At 29.1% G+C, this 17,347-nt stretch overlaps 3 protein-coding genes across 3 annotated transcripts; 2 read left to right on the top strand and 1 right to left on the bottom strand.

Moving 5' to 3' along the window:
* Positions 1-916: 916 nt before the first annotated feature.
* Positions 917-1,677, bottom strand: HO133_009578 (uncharacterized protein; the record flags this gene model as incomplete). The annotated part of the gene is made up of 2 exons (XM_037300439.1): positions 917-1,193; positions 1,538-1,677. 2 exons carry the CDS (start codon positions 1,675-1,677, stop codon positions 917-919), a joined length of 417 nt encoding a protein of 138 aa, XP_037154287.1.
* Positions 1,678-3,929: 2,252 nt separating this feature from the next.
* Positions 3,930-5,469, top strand: HO133_009577 (uncharacterized protein; the record flags this gene model as incomplete). Its single annotated transcript, XM_037300438.1, has 5 exons — positions 3,930-4,121; positions 4,190-4,226; positions 4,277-4,383; positions 4,442-4,738; positions 4,939-5,469. 5 exons carry the CDS (start codon positions 3,930-3,932, stop codon positions 5,467-5,469), a joined length of 1,164 nt encoding a protein of 387 aa, XP_037154286.1.
* Positions 5,470-6,301: 832 nt separating this feature from the next.
* On the top strand, positions 6,302-7,852 carry HO133_009576 (uncharacterized protein; the record flags this gene model as incomplete). The annotated part of the gene is made up of 5 exons (XM_037300437.1): positions 6,302-6,367; positions 6,743-6,851; positions 6,918-7,000; positions 7,064-7,253; positions 7,500-7,852. 5 exons carry the CDS (start codon positions 6,302-6,304, stop codon positions 7,850-7,852), a joined length of 801 nt encoding a protein of 266 aa, XP_037154285.1.
* Positions 7,853-17,347: the final 9,495 nt, after the last annotated feature.

The following is a 17,347-nucleotide window of genomic DNA, read 5'->3' as shown; positions in this document are numbered from 1 at the left end:
TGCAACAGCGTTGTGAACTTTGTTCGCCAGACAGAAATCATTCCATAGGCAATGAGTGTTTTTCCCTTTCTTGACTGCGAACTCCGTTCCTGGGATCTCAAAAACGCTGCCGCAGGAACCCAGTCCGATAGTCCTCTAATCTGGCCATTCGTTCGCCCTAGCCTTTGCCCGATTCATTCTCTCAGTGAAGCCCGAGGTCGTTGGGACGACGAACCGATGTGAAAGATGCCGTCTTAGGATGTCGCTGAGCTGCTCTGACTGCGCTGGTGAAGATGTTTTGAGCTCATGTCGCTGTGCATCGGTCAGATGTTGAGATGTGGACGAAGGAGGACAGGAGGGTGGTGCAAATGGGAGGGTTTTTACTCTCCTTTCCAAAAGCGTTGTCGGGTGCGAAGCGCCTGAACAATCTGGTTTAGATTCTTCACACATGGCGACTAAAGATCGATTCAACTTTGAGAAGGCCGGGATAAAGTTTTGCAGATGCAGGGAGTCTTGTAGATTTCGGAGAGTGTGGTAAGGGTCAAGAGGTCTGGGTGGGGAAGAAGAGGAGCTTGTTCAAGGCAGAGAACTCCGTGAGAGGCGAACTTGACGGCAAGAGCTATCAAAAGCAATGATGTGGGGACACGGAAGTTGAGATAGATGAGTTGTAGACACTTGCAAACGCGAATAAATCTGCAAGATTAGATGTAATATTTCTATATTGCACATCTTGGAAGGAATGACTCAGTCACTAGTGGGAATCTTTCCTTGCGCTAAAGCCAAAAAATCTCTTCTAGATGGAAGTCACAGCCCTTATCCCGTACCTTAAGCAATAAATAGTGAAGGATGCAGCAAAAGCTCGATCCTTTGTGGTGTTTCATTGACGCTTGTAATTAGTGCCAATGCACCAATATAGCGCCCGGTGAAAATAAAACTCTCAAGCGACATCTGCAGGCATAGTCACAGATCCTTCTTCCACTTCCCGAAGGTTGACATGCCTTTTTGGTGGGCTCGTGTATGATTGTTTTCTTGCCGACTGTGAGCCCTTTCTGTGCGCATCTTGTAAAGCAATGAAGCAGCTGCGAGCTTTGCCGGGCTTCGGGAATTGAGGTTCTGCTGAGGTGGCCTTTTCTCGAGTCCAAACACTCACGTCAAGAATTCGGATCCATTTCTCACATATCTGAGGCTGAGACTCGTCCTTCGTAATTTGTTGACTGTTGCATTACTGTTGCATTATCGATCTTGGGGTAGTCACTAGGATTCTACTCGTGTCTTAACTCATCACAGAGGCTCACACGTGAGTTAACCATGACTTGGAATGCTCACTGAATGAAGACCGCGAGAAACGGAATGAAGCAGGAGAACAAGCTCCTTGTGCACCACTCACTTTAACTTCAGAAGTCGACAATTGAAGATCATGGAGCTGATGTGATATTCAAGCCTCTGAGATGATGGTAGATCTAGTACTTTTCAGCCATTCCACTCTCTTTCAAATGTGCAAATGAGTCAGCCTCAAACAACCAAGTCAGCTTGTTTTCATGACATACAGAGTATCTACGCTCGAAGATCAGAGCCAGGCACTGGAGGCTCGAAGTCTTCTTCGACGGAAGCACCTTTTGCCTCTAGCGATGCTGGCAAACTCAATACCAAGCCAACAAGGCCGAATACGACGATGGAGGTGTAGGTGAGGAAACGCATGGTGGTGGCTTGCACATGATTTAATCGCCACAGTGGGACTGGGGGTTAGTGGGTCACATGACATCATGGCCCTGTTGGTACCCCTGTTGGTACCCCGGCAAGGGGTTGGGGATAGGTGTCCAGTACGAGCTATATAGCCACCTGTTTTGCACCTGTCAATGGCTCTTCATTCGATTTCGTCTCTTTCAGAGCCATTGCATACTTTTTATCCCACCCACCCACACCTATGTATATAGCTAGCTACCATTTCACTCCAGGTCTATGCCATAGGCATGGGAGTTTTCTCGGCGCTGGGGTACGAATACGTCTGTTCAGGCCTCTATTCAGGTGTTATCCCGGCGTCGGGACGGCCCAACCACTTGATACCTCATACCTATATACCCTGTGTATGTGTGATGCCTGAGAATGAGAACACTAACTAGTCAGCATGGGTTGTCAATCTCCGCGCCGGGTGGGTATACCGGGATTTGATAATCGACGTGAAATTCGTCGAAGCTTGTTCGCGTGGGTCTTGTGCTGTAGATGTTCGTGGAGGCGGTGTGGGGATCATTGTTGTAGAATTGAAAACCCTGCCCTGGCCTTATACGTCCGATGATCGCCTGCACCTGCACGCTCGCATCCTGCTCCCGCCATTTCTAGACCAAGGAACTAACAACCCAGGCGGTATGTGTGAGAGATTTCTGCTAGCTGCAGTACACAGAAAGGCTTCCCCATTTTTTGCGAGCTGGTCATGCAGATCGACATGACAAAACGTTAGTCTCCGGACACATGCAAAGGCGGAGGTATTTTCCTTGATGCACGCCAATGCTGCAGTGGATGGAGATATTGCTGCAGGAAACCGCTCGGACTGCTTCAACACTTGAGGCGATGGAGGGAATTTCTTCGATGCAGATCAAAGTTGCTGGGTCTTAAGGCTATTCTGCGGAAAATGGATCCGACTGCTTTATTAGTTAAGGCTGCGGAAGGTTTTTTCGATGCAGCCAAAGTTCTGCTGCGTATCAAAATTTTCTGTCCAGGTGACTTATGCTTTAGGTAGCTATTGAAGAGGGAAAGCCGATTCTCACAATTTTAGTAGGGAATCGATCAATTCCAGCACTACGGCCGCGATCCGCTTTGGGTGACTCGCCTCCACCTTCAAAGCCTTCCCTGATACATCGACTGTTGAACTAGAAAGGCAGCTTTACCATGTTTGCAATCAAGGTCAAGACTGGCCCGCTAAAGATTCCCCCTCCAAGGGCACTCTTGATCACTTACAATCTCGAGTTGTAAAAACAGAGTGCGTCTGATACTGCTTTTAGCTTGAGATCGTCGACGGACCAGGCCCGTTCCGCTCCGCTGGGACGGGCTGCCTTCGGCCGATAAGTTTGTCTTCTTATAGGTGCTCACCACTTATTTGTTCACGGAAGGATGTAAAATCGGCGTCAATTGGTGGGTACCTTCGTGTCAAGAAGGTGGATTTTTCGGCCGTACGAAACTTTAGCTCCATGCTTGATTTAATGCTACAGCGAAAATCGTCGGAAACCCGCAGATTGATTTTCCTCGTCCGTGTCGTGCATATGCATTTTCGTTCTCAGTGACTCGCATATGCATGATTCCGTCCTTTTACTTATCGGCCAAGCAGACTAAAGTGTCTCATGACCGTCGGCCACCCTCTCCTGAAGCCAGTAACGCAAGGAGCCTTCTCAAAGCGCGTCACCATACCCTGCTTCCCGGATCGGATGTTGGCATTCCTTTCAGTGCTATTGCCAGAATCACCTTTCCGGCGGACCATTGAGAACGAAATCATGGATGTTGCCAAGACCCCACTTGTACTTACGTGCTGGACCTCTCTAGCGCTGAAATCGAATTCATGCCGGTCGAGAAGACCTTGACAGCGTCATTGGGAGAGGTTTGGGCCCTGCGCCAAGGTCTTTCCCGTGAAAAGCAAGTTACCGGTATTCCTAGGTCCTAGTGCTATCCCGCCTGACGCTGACTGGGACATGACATTGTACGACTCTGGTGGAGTGTGACCTACTGACATGGCCCCTGCCTTGAAAATCCTGCAGGGCCAATTCATCCGATGGATACCGCAATGAGGAATGGAAAACCCTACTTAGCATGTCGTCTCTCCATGTTCTCTTTCATTCCGTTCGACCCCATCATCCTGCGTCGGCCTTCTTTGAAAAAAGTTTTCGGACTTATCCAGAAGATCTTTGTGGGAATTCTCTCCGTGGGATTAACATACACAGTCTTGAAATCACGACAACGCCATCATGAGTGCGGAGAAAGTGCCAGTGGGCTATACAAATGGGACATCGTTTGATTGGAATACGCGGGGACAGACTATTGCAGCCGCGACCGTTCTCCCAGCACTAGGACTGATAAGCGTGGTATTGCGCTTTTGGTCCAGACTTCACAGGCGGGCTGGCCTTGGGCTTGATGATGCGTTTATTGTTCCAGCACTGGTGAGTCTCCTCTTTGTGAGATAGTAAACACTGGAAGAATTGGCGAATGCTCACTTTCTGCGAATGAGCTCTGCGTTATTGGCCTAGGCACCACTCTGCTCGTTGGTGAGTCCCTATCTTCAGCCTCGACTCGTCTCTTAATGAACACCTTGCAGGTGTCGCAAAGAATGTCATAGCCCACACCACCCCTCCAAACCCCAACGCCGCCAGCAAGGATGCCCAGCTGTATCAAATCACACCCCCACAAGAACTGGTAGAAAAGGTTTGCTCCACCTCAGTCCTTAGTCTTATCATCTCTCAACTCATCCATCCGCGATTAGATTGAGTTCGTGTTCTTTCTCATCTCAGTTGTTGCCTATGGCTTTATAAAGCTCAGTGTCCTATTTTTCTACCGTCGCATCTTCGTCAAAGGTGCATCTGCGAAGTTCGACATTGTCAGTAAGGTCGCTATTTGGATCACCTCAGCTTGGACGATTGCTTTCTTCCTCATACAGCTTTTCAAGTGTGGGAGGTATATCGACTCGGAGTGGGGGCCTTTGATCGATGCATCTCGGTGTTTGGACAGCTTTCAGTATACCGATGCCTTGTTCGTCAGCGATCTCATCACAGATCTCTTGGTGATATGTCTGCCAATACCAATTGTCAACCCTACGCCCTGTGATGATACAAGACTTCAATTTCGCTAATCGTCTACAGGTTCTACAACTTCATATGACGATGCAGCGAAGAATTGGGATCATCGGCGTCCTGTTACTGGGCACTATGTGCGTTACTACAAACCAACGGACAACCGTCACCCAAACTGACGAAATTGCAGGTCTATCGTAGCCTCAATAGTCCGAATAGTCTACGGGTTTCAAATCCAAGCCGCTGGCCTCGCAAAACCTACCGACGTCGACGGTACATCTCCCTCCCCCTTGGCCCCCGAAACCCCGTCCGGCTAACACCGCTCCCACCCTCAGAAGGACTAACAACGCTTCTCTACTGGGGAATGCTCGAAGCCGGCATCTCCCTCATCGCCACCAACCTCCCCTCCCTACACTTTCTAGTCACGGAGAAATCCCTACAGCCCTTCGCCGCCAGCATCCGCACTGCGGTCTCGTTCAGCTCATTGCGGTCGCAGGCGTCAAAAGCTGGGACCGGGACTCGGTCAGCGTATTCGAAGGTGCAGCAGAATGGATCGAAGGCGCCGGCGGTTCCGGTTTTGCGGAAAGGGTGGGAGAATGGAGGGGGGCTGGGGACCGTGGATACGTTCGCTATGTACGATATGGAACGTGCGGTGGAGGTTAGGGAGCCCGGGTTGGTTCACGTTGCGTGTGAGATGTGGCAGCAGGGGAATGCCATTTGAGCCGAAACCTGGGCGTTGGCTGGTGATGTTGTTTTCGCGGCGATGAACTGGATCTGGGAGTGGATCACAAGTGAATTGATGCATGGACTATTCATAACGATGTCTGCTCTCAAAGAATAGCGGAGATGAGTGGTATTCTTTAATTCCTATGTTTAAAATCATATCCTTCTTCACCCTATATAAGAGCGTGCTATGAGTTCTGAAATCCGTTCCACAGCCTTATGCCATCATCGGACGCCTGAGGTACAAAAGATTTTGGCATCCCCCACCAAAAGGCAAAAATCGATATATAAATGATATTGCTTTTAAATACTCTTTCTAATACGCAATATAAATATATATAGCTATTTCATTTAGCTTATAATTATATAAATTCTTTGAAATTCGCTTATATTATCGTTATTTATTATTATTATATAATTATTTAATAAAGATTTTTAATAAATCTAATAGCAGTTTTCTAAATCTCCTTACTAATTTCTATCTTTCTAGAGTATATATATCTTAATACTATCTCTTATATATTCTATTATACTATCTCTTATATATTTACTATATTAATAATTCGAGAGATTAACTTCGTTTCTTTCTTTCGCGATTTTAAGATTGAAATATAAATATAAATATTATAAATATTATAAACATTATAGCTATTATAGCTGTTGCTATTACTTATTCGAACTTATTGGCTCGTATGGCTTTGGGCGCAACACTGTGCATGGCAGTCTTCACGCTTCGGCGGCCGGGCTTGGAATCCTTTTGAACCCTTAATATCGTTAGATCAGAGGCCTGAGACTAGGTCGTCCTAATATCGACGCCTCTAGCCTGCATCATGTCTGTTCCCTCTGCTCGCTATACGCACGAGAACAAGCAAGAGCCTCAGACATTCGTGATGCAGGTATACCTAGGCACCATCCTCGCTCATCAGTAATGCAGCCCGTTCTGACTTGTTTTCTTATGCTCCCTATTCGCTTACCAAAAGCCACCGATTAAGACTGCCGCAGGGAATGTACGCGCACGTATTGTTCGCTCTCATCTTGTAATGCTACTCATGGGAAAACCCTCCTGAAACCGTGCTACTGTTAGCGCAATCTGGTTTTTGTAGGCGCAATGCTCGAAGACCACTTCGTACAAGCGCTGCTATTAGGATGAGTATCAGTCTCATTCTAACCTTGCCTACAACCTCAAATACCTTCTGCCATTCTCCATCTCTTATCTTGCCCGTTGTGAGTGTTTGGAATGTGTTTTTTGTTCTGGCGTCAATCACTTCTAGTATCAAGAGAAGATGCTCTTTTTATTCACTGTAATCACGTTAATTGGGCAGGCCGTAGCCCAGGACACGAGCAGCTTTGATCCCGACTCGATTAATCTGACCACCAAGGGTATGTTCTCTGGTTTCTGACGCATAAGCTTCGTTGCCCTCTGCATTGCTAACCGAAAGCTCAAAGATCAGTGGTGTCAAGCACAGACCGCCAATTGCCCGACACTTTGTGGTGGACTTTCCCAGACCAAATACAATTCGTGCACTGGTGTAAGTTTTCGGCAAATCGAACGCCTCCATCTATGCGTCAATTGATAAACTTCTTGTCATTAGTCGTCACTTAGTTATACATGCACCTGCTCCAATGGTACTGGCCCTTCGAACATAGCACAATACTTAGGCACCTTGCCCAACTTCATTTGCGAGGCCGCTTTCTCACAATGCCACACGGCCAACCCTGAATCAGATACTTGCAAGGCATGTGGCACACTCGCGCTCTCCAATGTCCCGGCTGCAGCAGCCAGTACGCCGAGTTCCCCATCTGCGAGCTTTGCTCCCACGACTTTAGCCACAGGGGTAGAGATCGACAATGCGATTGCTAACTCATCGACGACACCTATTCCCATGAACTTGTTTGCAAGCTCTACATCAAAAACTTCAAGCTCGAGGTCAGCCGTTCAGAATCCGTCCGCAACAAGCTCTACCGCCACGACTTCTGTGACCACATCTTCTGTATCGAAATCTCCTTCAGATACTAATTCCACGACAGCGAGCTCAGGATCCAGCAACAGCTCTACACCTGCATCCCCGGGTCTTCCCACCTTGGCCAAAGTGGGCATTGGTGTAGGCGTACCCGTCGGCGTGACCGTCTTCGCTAGCATGATTGTTCTGGCATATCGATTTGGACAGCGCAAGCAGCGCACAGATCCAAAACGTGAATCAAATCCTACTGCCATGGACGAAGTAACGACAGTAATGCGTGATGATAACGATACTTGGGTCGGATATGTGCCCGAAATCCATGGAGCAGAGATTCCGCTATACTTAAGTGAAATAGAAGGATCGCAGGCCTTGCGTGAACTGGAAGGGTCATTGGGGCAAAGGAGACAAGAACTTCCTTAGCAACCGATGGTGATACTGGAAAATGTGGTATCATCAACTAGAGCATGTCAGCGTATCTAGTTCCTTCCATATTCTATATATGCGTCCCTTCTATATCCTTTCATATATATTTTATTATTATTCCTTTCATATAGCTAACTATAGATAATAGTATTTTATTTTTTATTAGCTATATAATAGTTAATAACTCTATTATTAAATCTATACGCTTTCTATTATTATTATTATTATATTATATTAAGAGATTATAAGCCTTCGATTAATGCTGATAATATATTAATATTTTAATTATATTAAATTTTAAAAGAAAATATATATATACGTTCTTCTAGTTATAATAGGTAAATTAGAATAATAAGATAATAAAGATTAATAGTCTATTATATCTATATTAGAGAAGTTATAAAAATTATATAATCTATAAATCTAGAAAATAAATTAGATAAAGTCTAAATAATTACGACTTAAGAAGATCTTTAAATTTACTATATTCTTATTAATAATTAATATTTTTATATTTAAGAGAGTATTTAATTAGAATTACTAATATTAAATAATATATAATTATTATTAAATAGCTAGAATATATTTAATTCTTATTAAAATATTAGATTAATTAGAAAAAAAATAAAGAGTATAATAAATAAAAGTTCGCTAATTTATAAATTAAAGATAATATTTATATATCTCTTAAATTAGATAATTATATCTATATTATAAATATTTATAATATATATAATATAATTAAAATACTTAAAGATATATATAAATTTAAAGAATATATCTCTTATAAAGTATTATAAAGAATTATTAGCTATATAAATTTAGCTAATTATAAAGAAATTATTAAATATATTAAGATAATTAAAAAGATTAAAATAAAACTTATTAAGTTAGATTATTAATATATATAAAAGATTATAATATTCTTTCTTTATAGACTTTTCTTCTCTTATAAATTATTTATAAAAATTATTTTAAATAGTCGAGATAAAGACGTTAACGAAAGACTATTAAAATTAGATTTTAATTATATTATTAAATAACTTCTTAATAAAGAATATTATTAGAAATTAACTAGTATTAATAACTTTAATAATAAAGTTATATTTATAAATAATAAGAATAAGAAGAATAATAATAATGATTATAATAATAATAATAATAAAGCTATCTTTAGATCTAAGTGTAACGACTATAGTCTTTATTATAATAGAACTTATTAATTATTTAATCTTAATTAGATCTTCGCTAAGTAAATTAAAAAGAATAAAAATTATATTAAGAAATTTAAGAAGAAGAAGAAGACTAGTAAATCTATCTCTATCGAATCTATTAAAAAATTAAAAATAATAAGAGCGACTTATATGCATCTGCAAATCTAAAAAGTAAATTTCCGTATGATTTCCGTTAGGTTTGTATTATAAGTACGATTTAGTCTATTAAATAGACTTTATCTATATTTAACTCTTTCTATTAGTTTAGCAATTAAATATAATAAACTTCGCGTTTAATAAGTTAAGATAATATTTATTTAAGTTAATTAGATTTTAAAGCGACTATAAGCTATTAATTTAATAATATATATTTAAAAATTTAAGAGACTATATATAAGATAGATTTTCTAGATTATTTAAGTTAAATAATATTATTAATAATAATAATATCTATTAAAAGTTTAATTTAATTAATTAAATATATATTAGAAAGATTTTCGAAATTATTTAAGCTAGATAGTATTATTAATTATAATAATATTTATAAAAATTCTAGATTAGCTAGTCTCGCTAATAATATTAGTATTTATAGCGTATTTAAATTAAATAATATCGTCGATTATAATAATATCTTTAGAGTATTTAATTCGAATTAAATTTAATATCTCTAGATATTTAATAAAAGTTATCGATTTAAGATTTATCGTAATATCTTATTATAATATTAATAATATTTATAATCTCTAAGATATAGATTTTTAAATAATTAGAATTCTAAGCGCTATAGCGATACTTAATTCTCTATTAATTCTTATTTAATTCGCTTAGTAGATAAAGAGACTAATCTTTTCTATTCTATTTACTACGCTATATATTCTTTATATTTTTTCTTCTTATTTAATATAACTTTATTAATTTATAAATACTTATTCTCTTTATAAGTTATCTCTTTTTTTATTCGCTATAATAAAGCTATAGACGATATATTAAAGTTTAATCTTTTTTATCTATTCTCTTTACTTATCGAGATGTGAAGTATTTATACTTCGAGCTTAGAGAGATCTAAGTCTTAATTATTATTTATTAAATCGATTTCTTTCTATTTAATTATTTTATATATTAATTATTTTTTAATAACTCGCGAGATTTTCTTATTATCTTTAAGTAGATTTAAATCTAATCTTTTAAATAATTTAGTATTAGCGAATTTTAATATAACTTCTCTTAAAATATTTATAAAGCTCGATTTCTTAATAATATTATTTAGCGAATTTTTATATAAGTTATTTAATTTAAAAAATCTCTATATCTTTTTTATTAATCTAAGATATATCTTTAAAATACGCTATCGTAATATATAGTATATAATAAATCTTTTCTATTATTTTATATCTCTTTAGAACTTCTTAATATATTTATATATTTTTAAAAAGTATTATAATTATATAAATAATAAAATAATAGTAAAGAGCTTATCTTTAACTTTCTTATTATCTTATCTTTTAATATAAAAATATCTAGAATTATAATTCTCTAGATTATAATAAAGAATAATTATTATAAAAATTATAATATTATTAAATAAGAGTAATTAAAAATACTTACTTCTTTATCTAAATTTGAGAAATACTCTCTTATTATAGAAGAAAATTTTATATAATAATATAACTATTAATTAAAATAAGAAGTATTTTTTATTTTAAAGACTATTAGTTAGAGAAGTTAATTAATCTAAATTTTATAAAATATATTATATTTTATTTATTTTATAAATCTCAGCGCGTAAATTAAAGATCGATTAATAAGTCGCTAATTATCGCCTTTAGATCTTTAGACGATAACGTTATATAGGTCTTAAGATAAGATTAAATAATATTTTAGATTTTCTTTATTAGAATTAAATGAAAATTGTTTATATAGTCGAAAAGCTATATTCTTATTAGAAAGAGTTTAAAGTATTAATAATAATAATTAGTTAAGAGTATTAATATCTTTCTCGCCTCGAAACTTATAGATTAATTATTAATATTTTATATAAATCGAGTATTCTTATAAAGTTATTATCTCTAATCTCTTTATATTCTAATTATTATTTAATTAAGCGCGTTAATATAATATTTTAATTAAAGACTTAACTCTTAAAGATTTAGATATTTAAGATTTTCGCTAATTATAATTATTATAAATAAGATAACTCTTATTATCTTAAATATATTAAAATACTCTTTTTTAATATTATAATTACGTCTTTCTCGCTATATTAAATTATCTTAAAACGTAATTTAATAATTATCTTTATTTAAGCTATCTTATAAAGTATAATTTATATATCTTTCTTTATTCTAATTTATTAATAATATATAATTTAATATTATTAGAAACGCTAATAAAGCTTTAAATTCTCTTATCTTATTTAATAGATATATTAGCGAAAGACTTAAATAAGCTATATATTAATAACGCGACTTTAATATAATAACGCCTAATAACTCTATTTAATATAATATTTTTTAATATTAAATTATTTATAACGATTTAATTATTATTCTACTATATTTAGAATATATATTTATTTTTATATCGAAGCTTTATATAAAGTATTTTAACTTCGTTATTATAAAAATAACTTCTCTTAATAAATTATTTTCTATCTCGATTTAGTATATATTTATTAATTTAGATATTTAATTATATAGTATATTCTTACTTCGCTTTATTAATTTTAATTCTTTATTATTAATAAGAATTATTTTAAATTTTATAATTTATATTAGTTAGTTTATATTAATATTACTTAATTCTAGAATTAATTAATTAATAATTAATATTATTATTTTTTATTTTAGATTTAATAATTTTAATACTTAATTAAGATTTAAATAAGAGTCTTTCTATTATTTTCTATTAAGATATTAGCTTAATAGAAGATATAAATTAAATAAGAATATATCGAGTTTATAATCTTTATCTTTATCTTTAACTTTAAAAGAGAAATCTTTTTTAATATTTATAATAATATATAAAACTAAGAGAGTATTATTAATATTAAGAGAAGCTTTATTATATATAATAATTATAATTATTAATAACTTCTTTATCTTCTATAAATTAATAAGATTATTTAAGAATTTATTATTATTATAATTAGATACTATATATATACTTTTTTTAAGCTTATATATTTTATAGCGTTGAAACAATTTAAGATCTATCTATTTATATTCTTTAACGCGTCTTTTTCTCTTATTAATCTTCTCTATTTTACTCGCTTTCTATTAATATATAATTAATAATATCTTTATAAATAAGTAAATTATAATTTATATTTTCTATCTTTTTAGCTTTCTTCTCTCTTCTAGCGTTTTTAACTCTCTTTATTATTATTCTCTTTTTCGCGTTTTATTTTAAAGTCTTTATAATCTTTATAATTTAAATATAATAAATTTATTTAATAAAATATAAAGTATTATAAATCTTCTATTATTATTAAAAATTAGAATAAAATTAATATTAAATATTAAAGATAATAATAAATAAAATATAAAAGTAAATATATTTAAATAAATAAAAAAATAAAAGAGTAAAAAGAAGTTATTAATTTAAAAAGAGAGGTTATTAATTAACGTATTTTTAATTTATTTAAATTAAAGCGCATTAAATCTCTATTTAAATTTAACTATCTATCTAATTTAGATACTCTATTTAAATTAAATAATATTTTTACTAATAATTTCTATTTAAATTAAATAAATTTTTTATTAATAATTAATATTAAGTTAATTATTATTTATTATTAAATATTATTACTCTAATTATATTTCTTATTTACTTTTATATTCTTAAATATTTTTTTATAAATAATATTTATTTTAATATATATAATTATAGATCTTTTAATATAAATATTTATCGATAATAATTATTTTAATATATTAATAATATATTTTATCTCTTAGATAGCGTTATATATAAAGCTATAATTTATATAATTATCGATAATAATATTATTATAAATTTTATAATTATTAAAAATAATATATAATTCTTTTTAGCGATTTAAAATTATTTTATATATAATAATATATTTCTATTATAATTAATATCGTTTTTTTATAATTTCTATTAATAGAATATAGAGATTAAATATTAGCTTTAATATTTTTTATATTATCTCTCTCTATTTAATAAAGATTATATATTTTTTTTAATCGAAATTTATTAGAATATAATTTATAAAGAAAACTTATATTAATAAATTTTCTAAAAGTTATTTAAGTTTAATATTATTAAATAATATAAGATATTAATAATATTAGAGATAAAGATCTTATATTATATAAAGTATAGAGAGATATTTAGAGAAAATAAAGATTATAGATTATTTTAATAAGATAGATTTTTTATATTATAGAATTTCTCGAAATTAATTAAATTTTAAAGAATATAATAATTATAATATAAATATCTAATTATTTTTTATATATATATATATTATAACTTCGAATTCTTTCGTTAATAGCGAGAATAATTAATTTAAACTATTATATTACTTTATATATTTCTCTTAATATCTTTATTATCTTTTTCTTTTTTTAAAATAAATAATCTCTTCGCGTATTAATAATAGTAGATATATATAGAAAATAAATATTTATTTACTTAATATTCTTTAATTATAAAAAATATAAAATTCTAATTTTATTTATATATCGATAATATAATTATCTTAAACTTTCGAGAATAATTAATTTTAATATTTTTATTATTAATATAATATATAATTTAATCTATTATAGCGTTATATACTTTATCTTCTTTTAATATATTTATAAATATATTAAAATCGATATTATTTATTATAACGCGAATTAATATTTAAATCTTAATAATATTAAAAAATAATATTAATATATTAATTATAATCTTTTTTAAATATATATAAAAACTAGCTCGATTAAAGATATATAATTATAATATAAGATCGATATTATTAATAAAGATAGATCATTTATTTAATTATCTATATTTATAAATTTATATATATATATAATTAATTTTTATAATTATATTTAATTCGTAATTATTTAATTATTTTCTTAGAATATTAGATATAAAGACTCTCGAGAAAGATATTCTTTAGTTATTTAAAGGTCTTATTAAATTTTATTTAATTATAAGAAATATTAAACGCGCTCTTAATTAGATATCTTTTTTCTATTTTTTATTTTAAAAAGAAATAGATTTTTTTATAGCTAGACTCTTTTATTATTAAGTTATATAAGATAATTAATATTATTTAAATTTTTAAATTAATATTAATATAAAATAATTTAGATAAAATAAATAAAGATAACGCGATATTAACTTATAAAGACTTATATTTTATATCTAAAATTAATTAAATTATAGAATTTTAAAAGAAGTAGAATAATTCTAAAGAAGAATATATTAGAAAGAATATTATAGAATTAATAGAAATTCTAATTTAGAAATAGATTTTACGAGCTAATCTTTATCTAATAAACTCTATTATATTATTTATTCTATCTATTTAAAAAATTAATTAATAATTAAATTAAATAATTAAAGTTAAATAATATAATACGAAGTTAAACTATACTATATATTATTTAGATATTTAAAATATCTATTTAAGAATAATATATATTTCTTCTAATTTCTCTATTTATTATATATCTAAACTATCTTATCTTTTACTTCTTTATCTATATTATTATTCTTATATCTATTATAAATATTAATCTTCGAGTTAAATATCTTTTATTTAATCTTTTTATTTAAAATCTTTTTATCTAGATCTTATAAGTTATTTAATATTAAATTATAATTATATATTAAAATAGTATAAAAGCTTTAGAATAATTAAGTATATTTATAAATAGCGTATCTAAAAAGATAATATAGTATTATTATATATCTAAAAATAAATTATCTCTCTTTATATATTTCTATTTAAAATCTTATTATCGAGATTTTTTAGATTATTTAATATTAAGTAGTAGTTATATATCTTTTTATTTTTCTATAATAGTTATATTACTCTTTTATCTATTTAAATATTTTATTATTTTTCTTAATTAGTATTTAGATTAATAAAGCGAAAGACTCTTATTAGCGTTATATCTATATTTATAAAATACTTAATTAAAATAAAAAAATAAGATTTATTATTATTTTTAAAAGATTATATTATTAGATTATCGCGATTTTTAAATTAAATAATTAAGAAGTATTAGAGAGTTTTATTATTTAAATACTCTTATTTAAACTATTATAAATTTATTAATATTATTTAAAATTAATAAGATAGAGAAGAAGATTATATTAGAGCGATAATTAGATTAATTATAAGAAAATTTATAAATATTATTAACTTTTTAGAATATTTATAAATATCTTTATTAAGAGTATTAATTAATTATTTTAATATAATAAATTTAGAAATATCTTTTATTAAGTTATATAAATAGTAATTATATATATTATCTTATAAATATTATAATTAATTCTTCTTTATATTATCTAATTTAGAAGATTAATCGCTATTATTTAGACTTATAATAATTTTTATTATTATAATACTTAATATTAATTAGTTTTAATTAATATATCTTAAAAAATTTAAAAATATTAAAAATAATAGTTATAACGCGTAGTTTATAGATCTTATTAAAATATAATTTATATATAAATTTAAATAAATTATATTCTTAACTCTAAATCTTATTATATTATATAAAATACTCGATTTTAATTTAATCTTAAATAATCTAATTAATATTTTAAAGAATTCTTCTCTAATTATCGCTTAATAAATAAATAATCTTTTTTATTTTATAAGATAGAAGCTTTATAAATAAAGCGTCGCTATTAATAATTCTTAATTTTATTATTTATTTAATTATTAGCTTATCTAGAATTATCTATATTTTATTAATATTTCTTTTTAATTTCTTATTTAATAAAGCGCGTAGACGAGACTTTATATTCTTTATATACTTTTTAATATTATAATATTTCTTTTCTATTATCTTAAATAAAATAATATTTATCTTTTATTATAATTATTTAATTAATAAAATTATTATTATTATATTAATAAAGAATATAATTTATAATATAATTAAATATCTATAAATAAATAATAAATAATATTTAAACTTCTTCGCTATTCTATTATAATATATATATATTTTTTTTTTTAGATTTTATATATAAGCGAGATCTTTAATAATAATTCTAAATTACTTTATCTTATAAGCGATAATTAATATAAATATTAAGAAGATATTTAACTTTATATTATAATATTTATTAATATAAATTTATTTAATAGCGAAGTTATATATAAATAAATTTTTTATTTTAATTTAAATATAATTCTTATAGAACTTAAGCGTTATTAAGATTAAAAATCTCTCTTATCTAAATTAAGCTTTATTATTAATTATATATTTAAATAATTTAATATTTATAGAGATTAAAGACTTCGAGTTAATATTATAATATCGAATTAATTTATATATATAAAAAACGCGAAATTATATTATATTATAATTTTTAAAATTTATTAGCTTAATAATTTTAATAAATTAGTTCGCGAAAATTTTAATTAGAACAATTATTAAGAAGAATTTTAATTTAAATATTATTTAGATTATATAATTAACTTTATCTTTATATAAATATATAATATTAAATATATTTATAAAAGAATATTTCGATTATTAATCTTTATAAAGCTTTTATAATAGAAGCTATTTATTAGAGAAGAGAAAAAATTTAAAATCTTTAATAATAGCGATATTCTAATATCTCTAAAGATATATTAAAAGATTTATTTAATTTTAATAATAAAGATATAATATTTATAGAATAATATTAAATATATAATATATACTATATTATTAATAATTAATAATATTATAAATAAAAGTATATATAGCGTTCTATTATAGTATAAATTATTTTTTAAATATTTAATTTATTAAAAGTATTAAGATCTTATTAAAGTTAAGCTTATCTATATTAATTACTTTATTATAAAAATTTATCTAAAAATATTTTTATATTAAATTATATAATTAATAAATTTTTAAAATAATAGATATTAAGATCTTTTACGAATTTAAGATATATCTTAAATCTCTAAAAATATAAGTATTTTTAATACTTCTATTATTATAATTAAATTATAAAATTTACTTTATAATTTCTTAAATTTAATTTAATTATTATAATCTCTTTTTCTTATTAA

The sequence above is a fragment of the Letharia lupina genome (assembly GCF_014066315.1).
Source record: "Letharia lupina isolate WasteWater1 chromosome Unknown contig_7, whole genome shotgun sequence".
In the NCBI taxonomy this organism is placed as follows: domain Eukaryota; kingdom Fungi; phylum Ascomycota; class Lecanoromycetes; order Lecanorales; family Parmeliaceae; genus Letharia; species Letharia lupina.
This window is presented reverse-complemented; position numbering and strand designations above follow the sequence as displayed.